Source organism: Selaginella moellendorffii, unplaced genomic scaffold (genome assembly GCF_000143415.4).
Source record: "Selaginella moellendorffii unplaced genomic scaffold, v1.0 SELMOscaffold_53, whole genome shotgun sequence".
Classification (NCBI taxonomy): domain Eukaryota; kingdom Viridiplantae; phylum Streptophyta; class Lycopodiopsida; order Selaginellales; family Selaginellaceae; genus Selaginella; species Selaginella moellendorffii.
In genome coordinates, this window is record NW_003314314.1 from 281,720 (window position 1) to 302,291 (window position 20,572).

The 20,572-nt window shown below is 47.3% G+C and overlaps 6 protein-coding genes across 10 annotated transcripts; 3 read left to right on the forward strand and 3 right to left on the reverse strand.

Annotated features, from left to right (window-relative positions):
* The first annotated feature begins 121 nt into the window (after nucleotides 1-121).
* LOC9636272 (DNA repair protein REV1) lies at nucleotides 122-4,163 on the forward strand. Of its 3 annotated transcripts, XM_024687284.1 has the most exons (24): nucleotides 122-261; nucleotides 326-397; nucleotides 452-548; nucleotides 613-728; nucleotides 782-858; nucleotides 913-1,229; nucleotides 1,277-1,393; nucleotides 1,443-1,575; nucleotides 1,623-1,711; nucleotides 1,758-1,808; nucleotides 1,858-2,055; nucleotides 2,104-2,223; nucleotides 2,270-2,362; nucleotides 2,409-2,468; nucleotides 2,531-2,617; nucleotides 2,668-2,751; nucleotides 2,800-2,872; nucleotides 2,919-2,984; nucleotides 3,033-3,116; nucleotides 3,172-3,332; nucleotides 3,391-3,422; nucleotides 3,470-3,811; nucleotides 3,863-3,923; nucleotides 3,982-4,071. In XM_024687284.1, the coding sequence occupies exons 1-24, from the start codon at nucleotides 128-130 to the stop codon at nucleotides 4,015-4,017; spliced, it is 2,700 nt and encodes an 899-aa protein (XP_024543052.1). In that variant the 5' UTR covers nucleotides 122-127; the 3' UTR covers nucleotides 4,018-4,071. The 3 variants fall into 3 exon arrangements, with proteins under 3 accessions (XP_024543052.1, XP_024543049.1, XP_024543050.1); XM_024687281.1 differs by having other exon boundaries at nucleotides 3,863-4,163; XM_024687282.1 differs by having other exon boundaries at nucleotides 3,042-3,116; nucleotides 3,863-4,163.
* On the reverse strand, nucleotides 3,979-5,596 carry LOC112350684 (EGF domain-specific O-linked N-acetylglucosamine transferase-like). Of its 2 annotated transcripts, none has more exons than XM_024687291.1 (2): nucleotides 5,306-5,596; nucleotides 3,979-5,240 (listed from the first exon to the last, which is right to left on the reverse strand). In XM_024687291.1, the coding sequence occupies exons 1-2, from the start codon at nucleotides 5,495-5,497 to the stop codon at nucleotides 4,107-4,109; spliced, it is 1,326 nt and encodes a 441-aa protein (XP_024543059.1). In that variant the 5' UTR covers nucleotides 5,498-5,596; the 3' UTR covers nucleotides 3,979-4,106. The 2 variants fall into 2 exon arrangements, with proteins under 2 accessions (XP_024543059.1, XP_024543058.1); XM_024687290.1 differs by having other exon boundaries at nucleotides 3,979-5,252.
* On the forward strand, nucleotides 5,496-6,380 carry LOC112350685. The gene is made up of 5 exons (XM_024687294.1): nucleotides 5,496-5,677; nucleotides 5,730-5,769; nucleotides 5,837-5,868; nucleotides 5,931-6,080; nucleotides 6,132-6,380. The coding sequence occupies exons 1-5, from the start codon at nucleotides 5,496-5,498 to the stop codon at nucleotides 6,196-6,198; spliced, it is 471 nt and encodes a 156-aa protein (XP_024543062.1). The 3' UTR covers nucleotides 6,199-6,380.
* A 773-nt stretch (nucleotides 6,381-7,153) lies between these two features.
* Nucleotides 7,154-9,782, reverse strand: LOC9635943. Of its 2 annotated transcripts, XM_024687474.1 has the most exons (12): nucleotides 9,350-9,771; nucleotides 9,071-9,249; nucleotides 8,857-9,015; nucleotides 8,672-8,782; nucleotides 8,405-8,605; nucleotides 8,282-8,343; nucleotides 8,175-8,226; nucleotides 8,053-8,112; nucleotides 7,839-7,997; nucleotides 7,697-7,771; nucleotides 7,436-7,636; nucleotides 7,154-7,382 (listed from the first exon to the last, which is right to left on the reverse strand). In XM_024687474.1, exons 1-12 carry the CDS (start codon nucleotides 9,588-9,590, stop codon nucleotides 7,182-7,184), a joined length of 1,701 nt encoding a protein of 566 aa, XP_024543242.1. In that variant the 5' UTR covers nucleotides 9,591-9,771; the 3' UTR covers nucleotides 7,154-7,181. The 2 variants fall into 2 exon arrangements, with proteins under 2 accessions (XP_024543242.1, XP_024543243.1); XM_024687475.1 differs by lacking the exon at nucleotides 7,154-7,382 and having other exon boundaries at nucleotides 7,554-7,644; nucleotides 9,350-9,782.
* Nucleotides 9,783-9,810: 28 nt separating this feature from the next.
* LOC112350696 (pentatricopeptide repeat-containing protein At4g02750-like) lies at nucleotides 9,811-11,490 on the reverse strand. The gene has a single exon (XM_024687347.1). The coding sequence runs from the start codon at nucleotides 11,488-11,490 to the stop codon at nucleotides 9,811-9,813; it is 1,680 nt and encodes a 559-aa protein (XP_024543115.1).
* A 7,564-nt stretch (nucleotides 11,491-19,054) lies between these two features.
* LOC9636274 lies at nucleotides 19,055-19,766 on the forward strand. Its single transcript, XM_024687348.1, has 3 exons — nucleotides 19,055-19,089; nucleotides 19,140-19,452; nucleotides 19,518-19,766. The coding sequence occupies exons 1-3, from the start codon at nucleotides 19,055-19,057 to the stop codon at nucleotides 19,743-19,745; spliced, it is 576 nt and encodes a 191-aa protein (XP_024543116.1). The 3' UTR covers nucleotides 19,746-19,766.
* The last annotated feature ends 806 nt before the right edge of the window (nucleotides 19,767-20,572 follow it).

Here is a 20,572-nt window from a genome sequence, read left to right on the forward strand (position 1 = left end):
AATTCCTCCCTGCATTCTTCGCGGCGCCTCGATTGCATCCGCCAAAACCCGCCAAGCCCAGCTCACACTCGTTCATTCTCCGAAGCCCTAGTTTGGCGGGAAAGCCAAGAACCCTAATAGATAGAAAATGGGAAGGAAGAAGGAGAAGGCGATCTCTCCAGCGCCTAAGCGCCCTGGCGCGTCCTGGGGAGCTGGATCGCCAGCGTCCAAGCGCTCGGCATCGGCGAGGACGAGAGACGAAGGAATGGGGGATTTTGGAAGGTGTGTAGCCCTCGTTGTGCTGTATATTCCAGGATTGCTCAAGGAGTCCTCGATTTTGTTCTAGGTACATGACGAACAAAGTGAGGAAGCTGGGAGAGCAGTTCCAAGCAGAGGCTTCGAATCCAGAGGCTTCCAGGTTTTGTCTTTCTTATTTTTTTCTATAGTTCTCTAGAACTTTTGCTTTGTCTAGAGGCAATGCCGATGAAAACTCGATAGAAGAGACCACGTCAAAGATTTTTGAAGGGATTTCGATACATGTGAATGGCTTCACCATTCCTTCTCATCAGGTGCTCTCTCTGGATTTTATTTTTCTCTTTAGATGAGTGTCTTGGATTTCTTTGGTTTTGGCAGGAGTTGCGGACTCTGATGCTGAGACATGGTGGCACTTTTGAGAATTATTTTTCGAAGACACGGGTAACGCATATAATCTGCTCCAACCTTCCGCAAAGCAAGATCAAAGAATTCAGGTTTGGAAATCATCGGTTTATACTGACTGATATGTTACATTTTAGAACTCCAGGTCTTTTAGCAAAGGATTACCAGTTCTGAAACCTGGTTGGATTGTGGATAGCATCGCGGTGGGAAAGCTTCTACCGTGTACGTTTTCTGACCATCTTGAATGGTTCTTAGTTTCGTTTTGTTGTTTGGCAGGGGCGAGCTATCAGCTAGAGGCGATTTATTCAAATCAAAGTACTCTGTCTTCATTTTATGGAACCCGGAAGCTTCTTCAAGATGGAACGGAAAATGTTGAAGAGCAAGAACTTGTGGCAGAAGCGAAGCCAGACACTTCTCATCCGAATTTAGCCGGAGATGGTGCTGGAAAAGAAATCGAATACGATGAGCAAGATGAAGAGGGTGGTGCTGAAGAAGTAAATGTTGAAGACGGTCTTAGTGAGAACGAGTACATGGAACATCGCCGATCGCATTCAACACTAGATGATCCCAATTTTGTGCAGAACTATTTTAAGGTAAGCACTGGAGTTTTTTTCACTTCCTATCGGACGTTTCTTTGCAGTATTCCCGGTTGCATTTTATTGGAACGTGGAGAAACAGATATCAAGCAACTGTACAGATGCAAAGAAGAGTGACACTTGATCCAGCTTTGGAGAAATCAATTATTCACGTGGACATGGTAATTGCTGGTGACATCTAGATGGGTTCAGTGACTGTTACGTTCACAGGATTGTTTCTTTGTTTCTGTCGTGACGAGGAATCGCCCGGAGTTAGATGGCAAGCCCGTCGGAGTGTGCCATTCGGACAGCTCCAAAGGAACTGGGGAAATCTCGTCGGCAAATTATGAAGCACGCACCTTTGGTATTCTTAGCTGCCATTTCCAATATTTTCTGAACTGGTATTTTCAGGTGTGAAGGCAGGCATGTTCGTTAAAACTGCTAAAAAGTGTTGTCCAAATCTGGAAATTGTATCTTACGATTTCGAAGGTTATGAACAGGTACAACGCTATTTATCCTGCGGCTCAAATCCTGCTATGCTTGTAGGTTGCAGATAAGCTATATGAAATATTGCATCGACATAGTCCACTGGTACAGGTATGCTTTCTCCAAATTGGAGATGAACTAGTTTAATCGCTTTCAGCAGGCTATCAGTTGTGACGAGGCCTATCTTGACGTAAGTGGGATGGGTGATCCTGCTTCAATAGCATCTGCAATAAGGCGGGAAATTTTCGAGGCAACAAGGTGCACTGCAAGTGCAGGAATTTCTGCCAATATTCTACTGGCTCGACTGGCGACCAAGAAAGCAAAACCGAACGGGCAGTTCCAGATACATCTCCAAGAGGTAATTACGTCTTTTATTTCATAGCATTCAGAGTTTTGAATTGGGCAGGCGGAGGAGTTCATGATGAACCTTCCAGTTGAGGAACTTCCCGGCGTTGGATGGGTACTGCGAGAAAAGTTGCACGCATTGAAGCTATTTACATGTTCGGATTTGCGGTTGTTGACAAGTGTAAGTTTGCTGTTCCTCTTGAAAGTTCTCCTATCTCTACATTCAGGAAACTTTACGCAAGCATTTTGGCGCCAAAACTGGGGAGACACTGTACAATCACGCTCGTGGTATTGACCACCGTAAAGTGCAGGCTCCGCAGGTTTGTTCAATTTTAACTCTTGAAATGAATTTATTTGCTACTTTAGGAGAAAAAATCAATCGGAGCAGAGGTAAATTGGGGTGTTCGGTTTTCCACTCTGGCAGATGTAACGTTTTATTTTTCTTAGTTTTTTCCTCTCAAAAGTAAGCATTACGCACTTTTATACAGGCTCAAAACTTCCTTGTTACTTTGAGTGAGGAAGTTGCATCTCGGTTAAGAAAAGCAGCAGTGCATGGGCGTACTTTTACAATGAAGGTATTGCATAGAGCTTCAAGCCATCATTTTCTTTTCTTTTCTTTTTCCAGGTGAAAAAGCGAAAATCTGGAGCAGGCGAACCTGAGAAGTTCATGGGATGCGGCATTTGTGACAACATCAGCCGTTCTACTACAGTATTTTCTGTGCTCCAACTGGCTAAGTTTTAATGTGCGCTTTCGCAGCTCCCTTCTGGGACAAACTCGAGTGATGTCCTCTCGCGAATTTCTCGGCAGCTGTTTGGGTCACTAAACCTTGGTAATTTGCATGAAGCTATTTCCGGAGATCTTAATTTTCATTGCAGACGTACGTGATGTACGTGGAGTCGGCTTACAAGTTACAAGGCTTGAAGATTTATCCAATGAGCAAGGTAATATTAGTTTCTAATAATTTTCGTCCAAAGTCTTTCAAATTTCAGGTGCTAAAGAGCAAACGCGTTTGGAGTCCTGGATTACTAATTCCCCTGACAAAAGATTGAAACAACGTACTGACTCTAAACCAGGTGTGTACTTTCTGAAAGCATAAAACCACTCATAATACTCAACTCTTTTAACCAGATAGAAGCATAGAGCCTGAGCTCCCCCCCGCTTCTGAAATCGATCCATGCTTCTTGGAATCACTTCCGCCAGATCTATTTGATGAGCTTAACAACGCATACAAAGGCGAGCTTGCAAGTATAAAATTGTCAAAGGTTCGGGAAGGCGCCTGTTCAAAAACTGTACGTTCTGAGCCGATCTGTCTGTACTGCTAAAGTGAGTTTGCTTCTCTTTGAACAGGAAACAGAAGCTTCAAAAGTGGAGAATAACGGGTAACACTTTGTTGACAAAGAATGTGAGATAACATTCAAATATACAGGAATTTGTTTCAGTGTGAACAAGACAGCACTGAATCTGATTCAAATCTTGGCAAAGCCAGAGACAAGAAAAATAGCGACGTGTTCGACGTCTGGGATACCTTGTCCCATTTCCAGACGAGCGAATCAAAGATGCTGCGGGATATGCACGACATTTATACGAGCGTAGACAGTCCGAAGCACTTGTCTCAAGTTTTGGTGGTTCTAAATGCTACGTCTCACTGCGATGAAGCCGACTCTGACGATTCCATCAGCATATGCTCCAAGTTTATAAGTCAGTATCTTCTGGCAATCCTCTATAGCGATCTAGAAGAGGTGTCGGCGGTCATCCGGCTTCTCAAAAGGTAAGTTCCTTCTTTTCTTTTGTATGTTGTTCATATGTCACTCCTGAACAGGCTCGCAACGAAATCGGATGGTTGGAATCGTGTTTGTGCTTGCGTATTGCCCACGACTCAGGTGCGCATTTGTAAGCTTTCTTCATTGTTGCACGACTATATGCTTTTCTTCCTGGTAGGACCAAGTCTTACATCTTTATGGCGGCTACCTGTAACGATCGAGGCTTTCGAAGTACAAGCTAACACTAATAACTCCCGGACGCTCAGCCACAAAGTCGTCTCAGCGGAATTCTATACATTTTTCTTACTGATGCCTCGTAAGAACATCTTTTAAAATTTGCTCCAGCCTTGGCAAGTGAAGCCTTATGTTCTGGCCATCGAGGTAAATTCTCTTCCGCTCCGTCCATCCCTTCGCGGTGACCTCATCCGGATTGACTATCACAGTGTGATTGAGCCCAAACTCGTCGCTCAAGGTACTCTCCGAAGGTAAAATCTGGTATCCCACGTAGTTTAACCCGGCTTTTTCTGCAGGTCTTCCAAAGCATGTCTCGGCTGGCCCGTTGAGTCCGAATGGTATAATCTGGATCAAGGTGGAACCGGGACGCATAAACAAGAAGTGTGTCAGAGCGGCCCCGTGAACACCAATGAGAACATCTGCCGAATGGAGGAGCGAGTAAATTTCCGAGAGCCGAGTGTTAAAATTGGGAGCAAACGTGTGAACTTCGTAGCCCAGCTTCTCCGCGAGCGCGATGGTCTCGTTTCTGTTGACGATCACTCTGCTGGTTTCCCGGTTGACGAGGACAAGCATCGGCTTCGTCTTTGGCAACACAACTTGGCCTGGATTGAGAGCGATATCGAGTAAGTTTTGGAAGCTCCTCATTGATGTTCCTGCTAATCCCTCTTCTATCAGCAGGTCGCCGTGGATTCTCAGACCAACTATGACTTCCGGAAAGCAGTGAACGAGCTGCTCGCGGTCGAAATCCACCACGGGGTAGTGCGTGAGGTGCTTGAGAATTGGGGCGTATTTTCCGGGCCACCAGTGCTTGAACTGGAGGACCATGAACACGACCTCGCCTTTAAACCTCTGTGCGGTGATGAAGAGCGGAACGAGACCATCGTTGAAGTCGTGGAAAATACTTCCGGTGTACCCCCCTGTGGAGAATATCACTGCCGGGACCGAGTGCCTCACATCACAAGCCATTTGCTTCGACTTCGGTAAGCTCACCATGTTTACTTCTCCGATAGTTTTCATCATCTTTTCCCATTTCCTTGTGTAAGGTCGGATCTTCGCCAGGACATTTGAATGCGCGCTTTGGTTGGCAGACGTCAGTGCGACTGTCAAGTTGCTGCCTTTCACTCGGACATCCCCCTGCAGGCTGCAGATACTCGTGCTAGGGTGCGAGAAATCGCAAGAGACGCTCTCTCTCGAGGCGAGCCCCTGCAAAGGCACCTGGACGACTTCAATTGCAATCCTCCACCGGGAAAAGCTGGGGGAAAACTTACAATACAGTCGGAGTTGGCGAGGATGACAGTTGCGAGGACTACAAAGGAAGCAGAGCAGGAGCCGAGCAGGACACACGTTGCAACGATGTTGTGGATCTTGGTCATCTTCTTGGGTATGATCTTGTTCTTCCAGAGATTGAGCCAGTGATGAATCCAGTGCAAATTCACTTCGAGCTTGCAGGCCTTGGCCATGTTTCCTCGCGCTGCTGCGCTGCCAGTGCCGCTTGCGAACAGCTGCTCCACTAAAGAGTTTCAAAAGAGAAAATTTTATGTGGCTACAGCAGATTCTGAAGCGACTCGCTACCGACTTGGCTGTCGATTAGTCCTCGCATGGAGGGACCATTGTGTGAGCTACGTGGAGCTCCATTTTCGGTAATAGTTTTCTCTCTCGCGCACTCTTGATACTAACAAAACCTCGCCACAGGAGTACAAGAGCGGTAGCTACCGAGTCCACTTCAAGTTTGGTAAGTTTGTCACTCACGATCTTTGTGTAGTTGTCAACGTTTCACTTGTTAAATCGGTGAGCTACAGGAGAGAGCTGCGAGGAAAAATCATTGCTGGAGGTTCTCAAAGGCTTGATTGTCTTCTCTCTTTTCCTCCTTTAATAATTCTTTCTTTTTCACAGGAACTACGCATGGGGTGAGTGGTGGTGGGCGTGTATAAACTTTGACATCAGTGTTGTGTGGTCCACTCTAGAGGAATGCCTTGCAAAGTTCCAATCATGCTACCGACACAAGTGCTTTGCTTTATCATCGCTAGCGTCAGCTATGCCAAGGTATGTGCACTGTTTTATTTCATTTTGGCTCTCTAATAAGAATCTTATTAGCTGTATATGTGACAATGGCGATCAAGTTAACCTACTGAGAATCTTAAGAAGGCAACCACTTCTATAATTGAGTTCCTTTTTGTCTAATAGGCCAAATGATGTTGAGAGCACTGGTTTTTTATGTGATAATAGTCGGGATCAAAGCATCTATAGTGGACAAGGGAGAACAAGGTTTATTTGTAAGAGAAACTTTGGACTCAATTGTAAATGCCATATACGCTTTAATTGATGGTATTGGAACAGGGCCTATACAAAGAGGTCAAAATGCAGAAGCAAGCATTATAATTGACGATCTCGAGCATGGAGAATTAGAGGTTGGGATTATGGTATGGATTTACAGTTACACTGAGAATAACTTTGCATTATGTTCAGCTAATCCTAGTGAACATCTAGATGATGGTGATGCAGTAAGGGAAGAATTGAGAGATTTATTAGATCATTATACACAACATATTTATAGTTATAGTGCATCTTTTATTACGATTGTCACTGAAAATTATGCTTTCCAATACATTGTGAGAAATTACTATAGTAGACATACACTAACCTATATTTATGACTATAAAAACATTTTATATGGCAAACAAGATTGTTATATATATTCAAGTACATTAATAAGTGGCTATTTTGACATGCCTCACCAATATTTATTAATGTCACATTTTCTTGTTTCTCCTAATCGTAAAGCACATCTTTATTTACATTCAAATTGTTATTTGGTATTATATATTGGCAATAATGAAGCGTGGTGGATAAAAAAGGAAAATATTAACTGTGTTTTAAGATTGCAAGCAGATGGAAATTTGGTATTATATTCAAATATTAATGTGGTTGTTTGGTCCCCTAATAAGTATTGCATACCCCAACCTAATTGCTATAAAAATACATATTTAAGTTTACAGGAAAATTGCAATTTAGTTTTATATACATCTCATAATAAAGTATTGTCTAAAACTCCCTCAATTGAGCCTCTGTGGGATTCTAAAACTAGGTGCTAAATTGAAACTTTTTACATTTCTTAATTTTTCACGTCCAAATAAAAATAAGATATTATTTCCAGCTTAATAATCCAAATCTAGAGTTTTGGTAGTCAAGCACAATTAAACACGTCTTTAGCAACCGGCCACACAAGAGACCAGCCGTGTATTGGGAGACATCCAGATTCCCAACCTTGTACCTCAAGAATAAGGCCTCTAGCTTCTCGAAAACAAACCCTCCAAATTCAAGAGTTTGGATCTCTCCAGTGCCAGCCTGCGTACGTACGTGAAGACTAGAGAAATACGTGAAAACTCAAGAGCTCTTACCACAAGGCCTCCACCTCCACTGCTTGATTCCTTCACACTTCCACATTGCAAGCGCTCATCAATGCCTGGAAAATACTCTCGTGCTGCTCTTGCGTGGAGAATTACATCGGCTCCGCCAGCACCAGTGTCCAGTAGAAGTAGAACTTGATGGCCGTTGATTTTCGCTGGAACGTAAGGCAGGTTGTCCAGAAGAATCATCTCCTGAAAAACTTTACGTGCTTAGCTCGCATGTTTTCTCCATGATAGCAATGCAAAACATACCTGCCATTGTAGATTACTTGAGGGTACGTATGATGCCGGATCGAAAACGCACAGCAAGCCTTTGCTCACGGACATCTGTAGATGGATTTAAGAAACACAATGACCACAAACGACAAAATAAAAAAGGAAGGAAGATACATGCCTCAATGACGCAGTGGAAGAAAAGGTCGAAGCCGCAAACTCCAATAATCGCTTCGGCTGTTTCTCCGACGCCTCGGACCGAAGTTTCAATGTAGATGGGGTTCACAATCTTCAAGCCACCTATCTGGAATTGTTTTCCTCTCACAAACCTGCTTCTTACCTGAGATGAAATGAAATTCACTATGATAATGAAAGGACCCGACCGTGTCTCTTACCCGAGTTTCAACACCTAGCAAATGAACTTCTCCAAATCCTTCCATGCCAAGTTCTCTTGTCTAGAAAAGTTTGTGAGAGCTTATCAAAAGAGTTCAATCCTCAAAAACAAAATCTTTCATACCTTGTTAGCGTCGATCATAAGCCCACTGGCCCCTGTGTCCAAGAGGAAGTATCTGAAACCAGGACCACATTGAAATTAATAATCCATGCAAAGAAAAGGCATACTACCCAATATCCTGACCATCAACAAGTGGTCGAACCAAGCAGTGCCCACTTTCACATCCAAAGAGCTGCAAAACAACCAAAGTTTCCAATGAAGAGCTGTGGTTGTCAAAGAGAGAGCTTGCTAACCTTGACATTAGGAGACACCCCAGCGTCAAATTCTGCATGAGGATACACGCCGTCTCGAGGTAAGAAACGCGACGAAGGCAGTACAAACACGGAACTATCTTCATTACTTCCAACTTTCGAACACGAGACGAAAATGGAATCGATAGAACCTGAGCTGGTGACATGGGCAACCGACAGAGGAACTTGGCACTTGCACTCAGGCTAGAAATGGCACCACATTAGTATCGTAGAATCCCAAACGAAGACGAGCAAAAAAGAGAGAGAAACCTCTAAAGTTTGCCAGTCCGAGTAGCCCCACGACTCTATTTCTCCGCAGACTTTAGCAACCAGCCGCGAAGGTAGAAAGGAGACACTGTCCACAACCACACTGGCCACCACCTAAGATCATAGGACCTGCAAAGTTAAGTAATTCATACTCCTCCTCTTCAAAGAAAGAAAGACACACGACTTGCCTTGTCAAACTCCTTTATCTTCACATCCAAAATTTGCATGCGAGGATTCACAGCAACCGGCAAGTCCCCAGCGTCGGTCCTGTGCTTGATGCTTAGTTTTTCTTGTCCTTCCGCCGTGAGCCAGTAGCCATTGCGGATCCAAGCGGTGAGCAAACAAAGCTACACAAGATCATACTTACATCGTAAGTTGATAGAGCGTGAAAAGACAACTAACCTCGAGGCTATCAAGCTGGAGTTTCGTCACTCGACCAGCAAAATCAGCGTACCAAGTGTTTCTTCCATCGTGAGCCCATTCCACAGTGAAATGCTCGCCTTTAAATCTCTCATGGAAGCGACCATCCGCGCACCAAGTAAATTTGTAGTCGCCTTTCATATCCATAAACCATTGCTTCCCTACGTGAAAGAAAAATCGCTTTAGCCCAACCTTTGAGAATGAGAAGCCAAAATCCCGACAAAGAAAGAGCGCAAATTCTAGCGAAAACATCGAACGAACCTGTCATTGTGATGAATTTATCAGCGCATTCGCCCTCCACATTCTCAATCCCTAGAGCGTCCCTCATTCTTTCGATGCACTCCTCCACAGGGACCAAAATCCTCGCCGCCGCAGCGCAGAAGCCGCGAATCTCTCTCCTCCTGCTGCTGCGATGGCGATGGCCACAGCAAAACAAATCCCTCGCTCGCATTGCGCGCTCTCCCCTGGGATCAAACACACCGCTCGCGCAGACCATCGCCATGGAGCGATGGACGGCACAGATGCTATCTAGGGCTAAATCCAGAGCCGTCCGATGACGATTTTGGCGCTCCTTTATCCTTGAGGTTTTATATTGACTTTCATTGACTTAGGTTGACTGACTTGCACTGACGTTTTGAGCTCTTCGACACTCTTTCTTCCCAAGATCATGCGTGGTCTTTTGCGGCAATTGCCAAAAGTCCTCCGGCAAAAAAGATCTCGTCTCACTGGAATTGTGCTTCTTTTCGCTCCAGGAGCGCCTTCCTCTTTGCGTTGAGCGCGCTCCTCACGATCAGCGCGTCGTTTAACATCCCCGCCGCAGTGAAGACGCTGGCGAGAACCACGTACGGACCATCGTCCCGCGGTGACACCCACATCAGCCTCTCGCCCGACCGCACCGCTCGCTCCGTGTCGCGGTGCACCTCGCACGCTGCCAGCAGTGTCGACCACGCCACCGGATTGGGCACAAACGGCATCGCCTCGATCAGATCCTCGGCGAGATCCAGCCGCCCAGTCCGACACAGAAGCGTGATCACACAGTGGTAGTGATCGCTCACCGGTCTGATGCTAAAGTCGGAGGACATGGAGACGAAGTGTGAGAGGCACTCTTCTACCATTCCCGTGTGGCTGCAAGCGGCAAGAACACTCGTGTAGGCAATCTCGTTTGGTCGTACGCCATCCAAGCTCATGCTTTGGAAGAGATCGACGCAGCGGGAGTTATGCCCGGACTGGGCATACGCTGTCACCAAAACGTTCCAGGACGCCGTGTTTCTCTCTGGCATATCTGTGAAGAACTCCTTGGCTTCGATTTCGAGACCACTCTGTGCGTATGAAGCCACCATTGCGTTCATTGAGACAACGTTTTTGGATGGGATTTTGTTAAAAAGTGCTATAGCATCTTGGATATGCCCGTGTTGGGCATATCCTCCTACCATTGCGTTCCACGAAACCACATCTCTCTGGTCCATCTTATCAAATACGTTTTTAGCTTCTTCAATATCCTCGCATTGTAAAAACGCTGTGAGGATTGAGTTCCAGGCCACCACGTCCCACTGTGGCATTCTCTCAAACATTCCATTGGCTTCAAAGATATGCGCAGCTTGAGCATACGCCGCAAGCATTGTCGTCCACACCACAATGTCTCTCTTTGGCATCTGCCCAAACAGGACATTCGCTTCGTCAATCTGCCCATTTTGCGCATGCCCCTGGATCATGCTCGTCCAAAGCAGCAAGGACTTCTCTGGAGCCTCATCAAACAGCGCTCTTGCCTCCTTGCTCTTGTTACCCTGTGCGTTGAGAGCTTCGACCGCAACCGCCCACGACACCAAATCACACTGAGGCATTCTCTTAAAAACATCCAAAGCCTTGTCGAAATGCCAAGACTGGGTATACGCTGCTATCATGCTGTTGTAGGCGATCACATCTCTCTCCGGCATCGCGAGAAACATGAGTTCCATCTCGTCAAAGTGGCCGTGATGGCCTAGAGCACGAAACATAGTCGCCCAAGCCACTAAGTCCCAGCACGGAAACCTCGCAAACACCTCTCGGGCGTTTTCCAGATTGCGCCTCTCGGCATTTGCTTGAAAAAATGAAGTCCAAGCAATCACATCTTTCACTGGCATTTGATCAAAAAACCATTTGGCTCTCTGGAGTCTCCCATGCTGTGCGTGGGCTTTAAAGATAGTTGTCCATGAGACCACGTCCTTGCTCGGTATGGACGCAAATAGGGCATCAGCCTTAGAAAGATGCCCGGCTCGGGCATATCCCGCGAGGATAATGTTCCATGAGGCTGTGTTTTTGTTGACAACGGAATTAAGAAAATGCTGGGCTTCATCTAATTTTCCAGCGCTTACAAGCCTCTTAATCACAGCATTTGGTGATACATTGCAGGTGCTCCTTAGCATGCTTTTGAAAATGCCATGTAGCTGAGAGCTATATGCTATTAATTAAACCAACTTATTCAGTTTTAAAGATTTAAAACTAAAGTCTGGATTAAAAGCAAGGTTAGAAGAAAACCAAGCAATATCTCTCATGAGAATCCATTTTCAAGTATGACCAAGTCGCAACACTTCTTTGAAGACCGCTTCGATGTAAGGTAAGTTGTCGAGGTCCGAGTGCTTGACAAGTCGTGATTTCTGTGTCGTGTTCTTTACTTGTGCTCTCTCCATCGCTGTGGGATTTTCATAACTTCGGCCATGGCCCAGATCACTGTCCACTTGATCGTGTCAACTCCAGCGACAAGTATATCTAATGCAAGAGTGAGTTCCAGCGTGGTAAGTATGTAATATATCACTCACAGAATCTCTCTAAGTCCCTACAAGACATATCAATCATGCACTGCTCGCTGTAACTTACAGGGAGCAGTGGCGTGATTGATATCTCTTGTAGGGACTCGAGAGATCCTTGCGAACGAATCTTGCCCTCGAGACTCAATCCTTGCCTTGTTTTGCCTGTGAGCGCCAATCACTCGGGTTAGCAATCGTTCAACCTCTGGCATGAGAATATCCTTCATTCTCTTGTTTACTCCGTGGAGATCCAGGGCCGCGAAGCAGTTTCTAATGTTGACGTTGAGTGTTTGCCTCTCGATTTGGGCTCCCAGATTCAAAGCTCTCTCCTCTGTCCTGCCAAAGAGAATCAGACAAAACGCATCCGAGGTAAGCTTGCCCACTGCCTCGGTAAGGTTGACGAGAGTGCACGGTCGCCAGAGCTTTGGATGGCTTTGATCGATTTTGCCATCTCTAGCGCATAGATCACCGCGGCACCATCCAGTCTCGTGTTGCTCATCAAGTGCCTGCTTGTGGGCAAGAGCAATGTCTTTGAAGCCATAGCTGAAGTACTCTCCACTCAAACTTTGTAGCTGGGCGATAGGCAACTCCAAATCGCGAGTGATCAAGGCCTCCCTGGCTATGGGAATCTTTGTTGATGACAATGTAGTCCACCACTCCCCCTCTCAGGTGGATGATCGGGCCATAGATCTTGCCAAGGCTTGCGAAATGGCGATGGAGTGGATATCTTAGAAAAAATGGATCCAACGATTGGCAGGGAGATCGGACCTGGTGGTAATTTTCTAAGACTTCTCACATTGCAAAGAATGGAGTATAGAGCAAGCAGTGCACAGCAAAGAAAAAGCAACATGGTGGAAGAAATCAGGGCCAAAGTGGCAAAGTCAAGGAAATTATCGCTGGAGTGATGGTTTACAAAAAGTAATGATGCAGAGATTCAACTCGAAGAACTTGAGCGAGGCAAGGAAAGTCTATAAAGGAACAGGCAGGACTTGACTCTTGGAAAGTGATGCTCGAGATTTATGGGACTTCCACGTTCGAGATTTGATCAGATCAGTGACATTCTTTTGGCCAAGGAATGGGGATATTGATGCGTGTTAGGATGGGATCCAGGCTTACGTGAAAAACTTGCTTTTGGAAAGAGCGATGGAAATGTTTAGAGAGATGCCATCACCGGATACTGTCTCTTACCAACCGTGATTGCCGCCTTTGCCACAGTGGGGGAAAGGCATGCGATCAAAGGACGCGAGATCATTGCGTTCCACCTCTCAGCCTCCAGCGTCGGCTCTATGCTTGCGGATCCAAGACGTGAGCAAACACAGCTACACAAAAAACAAGAAGAACAGCGAGCAAGCGTACCTCGAGGTTATCAGGCAACGGTTTCGTCAGCCATTCCACAGTGCAATGACATTGGCAGAAGTGGAAGAAGAAGAAGACGGTGGTGGTGGTGTGGCCGTGAGTGCCGGCGCCGCGGGCAGTGGAAGAACTAAGACTCCCCTCGTCCTGCGCTTCTTCTTGGCGTTTAAATCTACTTCCAAAGAAAGAAGAAAGATCACTTTAGCCCAACGGTTTTCGATCACTCTAACACTTCTGACGAGGAATCCAGTGACTTGGAATGCGCTGATAGCCGGCTACAGCCGGCATGGCGACACCGAGAAGGTGTTCCAGCGGATACTAGACAAGGGATTGTGGCCGGGGTTGAAACACATTCTTGTTCCCCTGCACCTGGAAGCTCGTCACGGTCATGTACTCCCGGTACCGCTCTCGATGTGGATCACGTACCTCCGCGCGCTCGTGGGGCTGATCGCGTCCAAATTGTCCCCACGGCGTGCGCACCGTTGACCAGGCCACGGTCAGCTTGTCGATGCAAGAAGGAAAAATCCGCCAAAGTCATTGTGATGAATTTATCAGCGCATTCGCCCTCCACATTCTGGATTCCTAGCGCATTCTCTCGACGCACTCCTCCACAGGAACCAGAATCCTCGGCGGGGCAACGCAAAAGCCGCGAATCTCCCTCCTCCTGCTCCTCTCATGGCGAAACGGATCGCACAGATGCAATCATCCAGAGCCATTAAATCTTGGACGTGCTTGAGAGGATGACATGTGGTGTCATTCACGGCCTTGATCCAGGTCTACGCGAGAAGAGGAGGGATGGAGAAAGAAAAGGAACGCCATCTCTACAACATATGATTCCAAATTTTGCTTTCGGGATGCCACTGTTTCCGAGAGTCTCAATCCTCGGCAACTTTGACCTATACGTCCGCGTGACTCTTTGATCAATGTAGCAGTCAATTCTATCTTACGCTCTTTGGCCGTAATTAAGATTTCTAATATGTTTTTGTTTTTCTTGTTTTTTTAAATTCAAGTGATCGTTCATTTGGCAAATTGAAGCTATGGACAAACTCAAGAAGAACGGCACAAGTATTTTCTAGCGTCATTGTTTCTTCCTTGTTTCTAGGATCAAAGCCGAGTGTACTTCCGAGATGCAATTAAAACTTTACTTTTTAGTCGATTTTCTGAATCTCACAATCGTTTTTATATGAATAGAAAGTAAAGACCTTGATTCTCAGCTATTCAAGTTCTTCTGCTGCTCAGAAACTTATGCTTGTTTTACGAAATTTTTATAGCCGTTAAGCTGCTCGTCGATCTTTTCTCCAAGTTTTAGATTTTTAGACTTAAAAAATCGCTGCTTTTTTACTTTTCAAGCTGCTGCGCCTCTGCTTAAAAAAAGCCACTGCTCTTTCTGCCACTCTGCTTTCTAAATTTTCAAGCTGCTGCCCCTGCTTGCTTTAAGAAAGTGTTTTAGTCTTTGCTTCTGCTTCCTGTGTCCCCCAAGTTTTAGATTTTCGAACCTACTATCGAACTTGCTCAATCTAATGACAATTGTTCCGATTACAGTTTCGCTGCTTCAAGTCAAACATCTCGGAGACTATGCTGAGGAGCTGCTTATTCTGGCCCACTAGTAAGTAAAAAACTTCTTTTCCACTCTATTAGAAAATAGTCTGTTCACCATCTTAGGAGTGGCCGTCCTTGTATGTTAAAAACTTTGGAGATCCAGAAGACTATCACAAAAGGCATATCAGGCTGGAGCAATTAGTATTTAGTCTCGCAGATTACCTCGCAGAGAAAAAACGCGGCCTCCTACGAAGTTGGAGCTCAGAAGATTTCCAGCAGAGCAGAAAAACAACAAGAAAATACCACAAAGTGTGTGTCGCTGTAGGCCTTGAGAGCTTGCTTCTGCTGTTTAACAACACGGATGAAAAAAATGGAAGAGGACGACTCTACGTACCCTCGGTCCAGATTGCTCGATTGTAAAGGTGGCCATTGCCTACTGTTGCTTCGTGTTAGCGCTCCAGCAGATAAAAAATACCCACGTCAGAGGCAAACATCCGGTGAATCCGCACCACTGGCTCCAAGCAGCTTCATCGAGATCGAGATCGAGATCATTCCTTGATGATATAGTATCACCCAAGTACGATCCCGGACAGCGTTGAGCTCTCGTCACGTTTCCGTCAATTACTCAGCATCCCATCTTTTGCTCCATGCCAAAGTTTGATGGACTGTCCTTGACTTCCAGAGCTCGGCTGGCCGACTGCTCCGCCTGGAGCGCCGCTTTCGACTTCTTGTGCTGCTCCATCGTCTTGGACACCTCCGAAACTTTGGAGTCAAGTGAGAATTTCTCCTCGAGAGGGTTGATCTTCGCTTGACTTAAGCTGGTAGCTCAAACTTGGTGCTTTGGAGGCCTGCTACTGTTTCCCTGTGCTGCTCGACCTGCTCGGAGATTTCGATATACTCCCAAGTTTTCCTGCATTTGACGGCCTCGAGCTGACCAATCCTTGCAGCCGGTTTCTCGAGCTCATTTCTCGTTCCTTCGACGTGCTTAGAACCTCTCGGACAGTTTGTTCGTGTTCTCTTCTCAGGGAATCGGCTTATTCTTCCGCCACTTCAGGCCTAGGCATCGGAGCTTCGTGCTGAGAAGCTCGAGTGGAAGGACGCATGGACAGAGCTTGAGGAGAGGCATGCGAAGCCAGATGGCCTGGTAAACTCTGCAACAGCTTCTGCGTTCGATGACTCCTCTAAAACTAGTCCTTTCGTCTTAAAGTTCGCTCCAGCAGATACCAGACTGCACGTCAGAGGCGAACAGCAGCAGTCCTGTGAATCCTTCCAATCGCTCCACCGTCACAAGCAGCGTCATCAAGATAATCTTCTTGCCATCATCATCTTCTTGAGTTCCCTTGCAGCAACCTGCCACTGAGTTCCTTGCTGATACTATCATCCGAGCAGCTGTACGAGCATTCCTGGACAGGGTTGGAGTTTCAAAGTCTCCGCTCTAGCAAATGACAGAGAACGTCGAGCGTAGTCTGTCTTATAGTCTCCGCAGCATCTCTCTGAATCCGATATCCCCCACCGTCACGAGCAGCTTCAGCTATATCATATTCTCGCCATCTTGCATCGTTCCTCGCTGAAGCTGTGGACAGCCTTGGAGCATTATACCGCAGCAGCACCTCCTGAATCATCTCCGTCGACTGGGAAGCTGATCAGATAGACCCCAGACAAGTCCAACTTTATAGTCGTTGAACACCAGCCTCCTTAGCTGCTTGACTGGAGAGCTTTGACCAGAGTGCAAGCTCGATTCTTGAGTTTCCTTGCAGCAATCTCGTCTTGATCCCTTCCTAAGCTGCATCCTGGTTCTCGCCATCATCTCTTCTTGAGTTTCACTCGGAGCTGCTCAACTGGTCGGGGATGTTGCTTGCAGTGGCATACATCCCAGCTTGCGTACTCTGATTGAAGAGGAAGCTCTCCAGCAAAGAGCAGTGATTCTCGAGCAGTGACAAAACACCGTCCACTCCTGTTTCCAGTCTCGTTTCCAGTCTTGTATTCTCGTCGTTCCTTGCTGATAATCCTCCGACCATGTTGAGAGAAACCATGACCACAACCATCCCTTCCCTCGACATTGGCTTCCGCGAGCGAAGTCACCCCAGCTCTCTACAACAAACACGGGAGTTATTGGCAAACCGCCCGAATCCAAAAACTAACGAAAAGAAAAGCTTGCCTGTCTTCTCCAGAATTCTCGGACGAAGTCGTCTCCCGCGCGATCACAGATCTCCTTGGCCACTTTCACAAACACCATTTTGCCGGATTTGCTCTTCCTCCACGGCTTCGATTCTTCAGGGATTTTATCCAACTCCCTCTGAAGCCTCGCCATCTTCCGCGCTCTCTGGATCCTTACGCTGTCGCTAGATTTTCCGTTCAGTTCTTCGTACGTCAACTCGGCGAGCCTGATCAGAAGCTCCAATGCGCGGCAGCTCCAGGTGGCCCCCTCCTCGACCTCAACCACGTCCTCGTCCCTGACCTCGTCGTCGATCTTCTGGCTGCTCTCCTTCCTCTTTAGCTCTCTCGACGCCTCGTGAAGAGCTTCCAGGCGCCGGAACTCCAGAAAGCCCCCTCGCCCATCCTGGAGTCGGCTGCTGCGTGCCGTCGGGGAGAATGATCTGCGCTGATGGAGAGAAGCGAACAGTCTTGGGCCTGGAACCTGGAAGTCCGAGAGACAGTGGTTAAGTCACGGAAGAAAGGACGAGAAAGAGACAAACCAGACCGGCTGGCAGCAAAGCTGGCTTGGTTGGCTGCTCCTTTTCTGGCTCTTGATCCTTGGTTGGCTGCTCCTTATTTTGTGATGAAACCTTGGTGGCAGAGAGTATGTGTGCTTGGTAACAAGATGCAGCTCAACAGCAAACATGAACAAAATTGACTTTGCATTTTCCTGCACGACATAAAGCATAAGCTTTAAGGAGAATGATAGGCACTTACCTTGTGAATTCAATGCTCTTGAAGTTTTGTTATGTCAGGAAGTTTGCATGTCAAGAATGGCACATCTAGGGTAAACATCTAAACATTCACCGACAAAGAAAACGCATAAAGACTATTTACTTACTATAGCTACCGTCTCATTTCTTTGTGAAAAGTTTTCGGAGGTCAGATGGTATCTGGTAGTTGGTTTGATCAGCACTCTCAAGCTGGAAGCATTCTGGAACAAGTCCCTGGAGCTGGTTTCTACTCACGTCTAGATGCTTGAGAGATGAGAGTGTGTAAACATCTTCCGGGATAGACTGCCAGATTAGACTAAACGAACGCATTAATGTGAAATAGATTTAGTAAGGGTTAGGGCATTAAAGGCATTTTGCAAAGGGCAAGCTATGGCGCGAATAGAGCAGGAGCGCAGTGGATGCGTCACAGGTCTGTGGTCTCTCTTCCGACCAAAAAACGCGCACAAGGGCGACAAAAAGGTCCACCCGGAAGCCATGGACGCGGCGGCCTCGAAGCTGAAGGTCCAAGATCGTGTCTGTGAGGCCGTCTCGGGAGAAGCCATGGACGCCGCCGCCTTGAAGTTGAAGGAACTCAGGCACGAGGTGAAAATCGTGTTAGAAGCGATACGACAGGAGCGAGGGCACAAGGAGCCGATCAAGCCGATCAAGCCGGAACAAGAGAAGGAGGACGAAGAGGAGAATCAAGAGAAGAAAGCGGAGCAGCTGAAGGAAGAGAAGAAAGCCGAGCAGGTGAACGAGGAGGAGAAAGAAGCCGATCAGATGAAGCCGATGAAGCTGGAACAAGAGGAAGCCGAGAAGCAGCTGAAGGAGGAGGAGCAAGAGAAGAAAGCTGAGCAGCTGAGCGAGGAGGAGCAGGAGAAAGAAGCCCATGAGACGAAGGAACTCAGGCGCGAGGTGAAACAGGAGCAAGGTCACAAGGAGCAGCCGCAGCTGGAACGAGAGGAGAAGAATCAGCCGATCAAGCCGATCAAGCCGATGAAGCAAGAGCAGGAACAGGAGGAGGAGCAGCAGATGAAGCCGATGAAGCAGCAGCTGGAACACGAGGAGGAGCAGACGATCAAGCCGATCAAGCAGCCGCTGGAACGGGAAGACGATCAAGAGAAGATGAAGCAGCAGGAGAATGACAAGCCCAATCAGGAGGAGCAGCGACCCAAGCCAATTCTACTGCCAGCCGGGGGTCGTCGTCCAGGTATGGTTCCTTTTGCTTCTCGCATTCTTCTTCTATTGTGACTCACGATGGCCTTCTGGACTTGCAGGTTCCAGGCCGAAGATGGTTCGCTTCTCTTCCTCAGCGGAGGACATTCTTCCCGACGGCACCCGACGGCGGAGTGAAACCCATCTTAGCGATGGCCGAGGGGGATATGTTGAGTTCGCGTATCTCGAAGCTCTCCACAAGGCAAATCGGTGGCTAAACCAGAGGGGAAAAACCGAGAAGAAGATCTGCAGCTTGGAAGAGGAAAAGCGCGAGGAAACAGAAGAGGAGAAGTACGAGGAAAAGTCTTGGAGTGTTAGCGCGCTCCGGATTCTGATCAGACTCACCGAGCAGCTTTACGAGGAGCTCAACGGCAAATCTAGCGACCGAGAGAGGATCAAGCGAGCGCGGAAGATGATGAGGCTCCAGAAAATGCTGGATAGGATCCCGAGTGAGAGGAAACCGTGGAAGAAGCTTCAGTCCGGCGAGGTGGTCTTCGTGAAGGAGGCAAAAGAACTATATGATCGTGCGGGGAGAGATTTTGTTGCCGAATTCAAGAGGAGACAGGTAAGTTTGATATACCTTTCAGATTCCAGATGGCCGTTTGCTAATAACTTCCGTGTTTGTTGTAGAGAGCTGGAGTGAACGATGAGTGTTTGTTTTGTCGGAACCATGATGGCGAGAAGATGATCGGCCGGGCTGGGGTGAACTCTAAGACGACTAGACCCTGGGTTTATCTGAGAAGAGAACACGAGCAAACTGTTCTAAGCACGTCGAAGAAACGAGAAATGAAGTTGGCTCCGAGCTCGAGAAGTTGGCTGCAAGGATTGGTCAACTGGAGGCCAGTGCTCGGACTCTAGCATCGGAGAAGCCAACTCTCAAGAGTCGAATCCAGAAGTTGGATCTCCAAGCAAGTTGAGCAGCACACAGGCCACTAAAGCTATAGACCATCGACCTTCTCGAGAACTCGACTCCAAAGGTTCGCAGCTGTCCGAGACGTAAAAGTGGTGGGTGACGACCGTGTCTCGGGGCTCGAGGCGGAGAAATCCATCACACTTCGGGCCTCTAAACAGGCCAGCGACCAGCCTCCACACTCTTCTAAGTCAAGAGAAGATCAATGGATCAAGTTGGACTACACTCTACAGTGTCTGGAGCAAGGAGGGATCTATCTTATCAGCTTTCCAGTGGATGGAGATGATTCAGGAGCGCCTGCTACGGTAAGGCTGTCCATGATAGTAGTGAGGAACGACGTAAACCAGTGCCAGATGGCTGCAAGATGGCGAGAAGACAATGTTGCTGAAGCTGCTCGTGACTAAGGAGAAGCCCCAGGGGATAATGGCTGATGGAGTCGAATCCGCTGCACGAGATGTGGAGCTCTCGGTGAGGAGCACGTCGAGAAGAGGATGGCGGAGTTTGGAAGCTCAAAGGTGAGCCTGAAGAAGCAAGTAACTGGCAGCTGATGGAGAGGATCACGGCTCGAGGTGCTGGAGGAGAGAGAGACGTGCCGGATTGAACGAGGAGCTCTGAAGGATGAAGAAGACAAGCCGAGGAGAACCAATGAGAGAGCACATGGAGTGCCGAGCTCCAGAGGTTTGACGGATCAGATGGACGCTACATGCGACAATAAGGAGCATCTGGCTTCGCAGGGAGCTGTGTTTTTGCGTGGTTCCACTCGAGCTTCTCAGCA

What these genes read in the sequence shown, in the direction of transcription:
- LOC112350696 (XM_024687347.1), bottom strand. Translation starts at nt 11,490, where the DNA reads ATGCTAAGGAGCACCTGCAATGTATCACCAAATGCTGTGATTAAGAGG.
- LOC112350685 (XM_024687294.1), top strand. Translation starts at nt 5,496, where the DNA reads ATGTTTCCTCGCGCTGCTGCGCTGCCAGTGCCGCTTGCGAACAGCTGC. An exon ending in CCGAGTCCACTTCAAGTTTG is followed by an intron (nt 5,770 to 5,836) that starts GTAAGTTTGTCA and finishes GGTGAGCTACAG; the next exon opens with GAGAGAGCTGCGAGGAAAAA. An exon ending in AGGAAAAATCATTGCTGGAG is followed by an intron (nt 5,869 to 5,930) that starts GTTCTCAAAGGC and finishes TCTTTTTCACAG; the next exon opens with GAACTACGCATGGGGTGAGT.
- LOC9636272 (XM_024687281.1), top strand. Translation starts at nt 128, where the DNA reads ATGGGAAGGAAGAAGGAGAAGGCGATCTCTCCAGCGCCTAAGCGCCCT. An exon ending in TCACCATTCCTTCTCATCAG is followed by an intron (nt 549 to 612) that starts GTGCTCTCTCTG and finishes TGGTTTTGGCAG; the next exon opens with GAGTTGCGGACTCTGATGCT. An exon ending in GACATAGTCCACTGGTACAG is followed by an intron (nt 1,809 to 1,857) that starts GTATGCTTTCTC and finishes CGCTTTCAGCAG; the next exon opens with GCTATCAGTTGTGACGAGGC.
- LOC112350684 (XM_024687290.1), bottom strand. Translation starts at nt 5,497, where the DNA reads ATGGCCAAGGCCTGCAAGCTCGAAGTGAATTTGCACTGGATTCATCAC. An exon ending in TCGCCAACTCCGACTGTATT is followed by an intron (nt 5,253 to 5,305) that starts GTAAGTTTTCCC and finishes GAAGTCGTCCAG; the next exon opens with GTGCCTTTGCAGGGGCTCGC.
- LOC9635943 (XM_024687474.1), bottom strand. Translation starts at nt 9,590, where the DNA reads ATGGCGATGGTCTGCGCGAGCGGTGTGTTTGATCCCAGGGGAGAGCGC. An exon ending in TCCAGCTTGATAGCCTCGAG is followed by an intron (nt 9,016 to 9,070) that starts GTTAGTTGTCTT and finishes GATCTTGTGTAG; the next exon opens with CTTTGTTTGCTCACCGCTTG. An exon ending in TGCTAGGTGTTGAAACTCGG is followed by an intron (nt 7,998 to 8,052) that starts GTAAGAGACACG and finishes ATTTCATCTCAG; the next exon opens with GTAAGAAGCAGGTTTGTGAG.
- LOC9636274 (XM_024687348.1), top strand. Translation starts at nt 19,055, where the DNA reads ATGTTGAGTTCGCGTATCTCGAAGCTCTCCACAAG. An exon ending in ATCTCGAAGCTCTCCACAAG is followed by an intron (nt 19,090 to 19,139) that starts GCAAATCGGTGG and finishes GAAGATCTGCAG; the next exon opens with CTTGGAAGAGGAAAAGCGCG. An exon ending in CCGAATTCAAGAGGAGACAG is followed by an intron (nt 19,453 to 19,517) that starts GTAAGTTTGATA and finishes TGTTTGTTGTAG; the next exon opens with AGAGCTGGAGTGAACGATGA.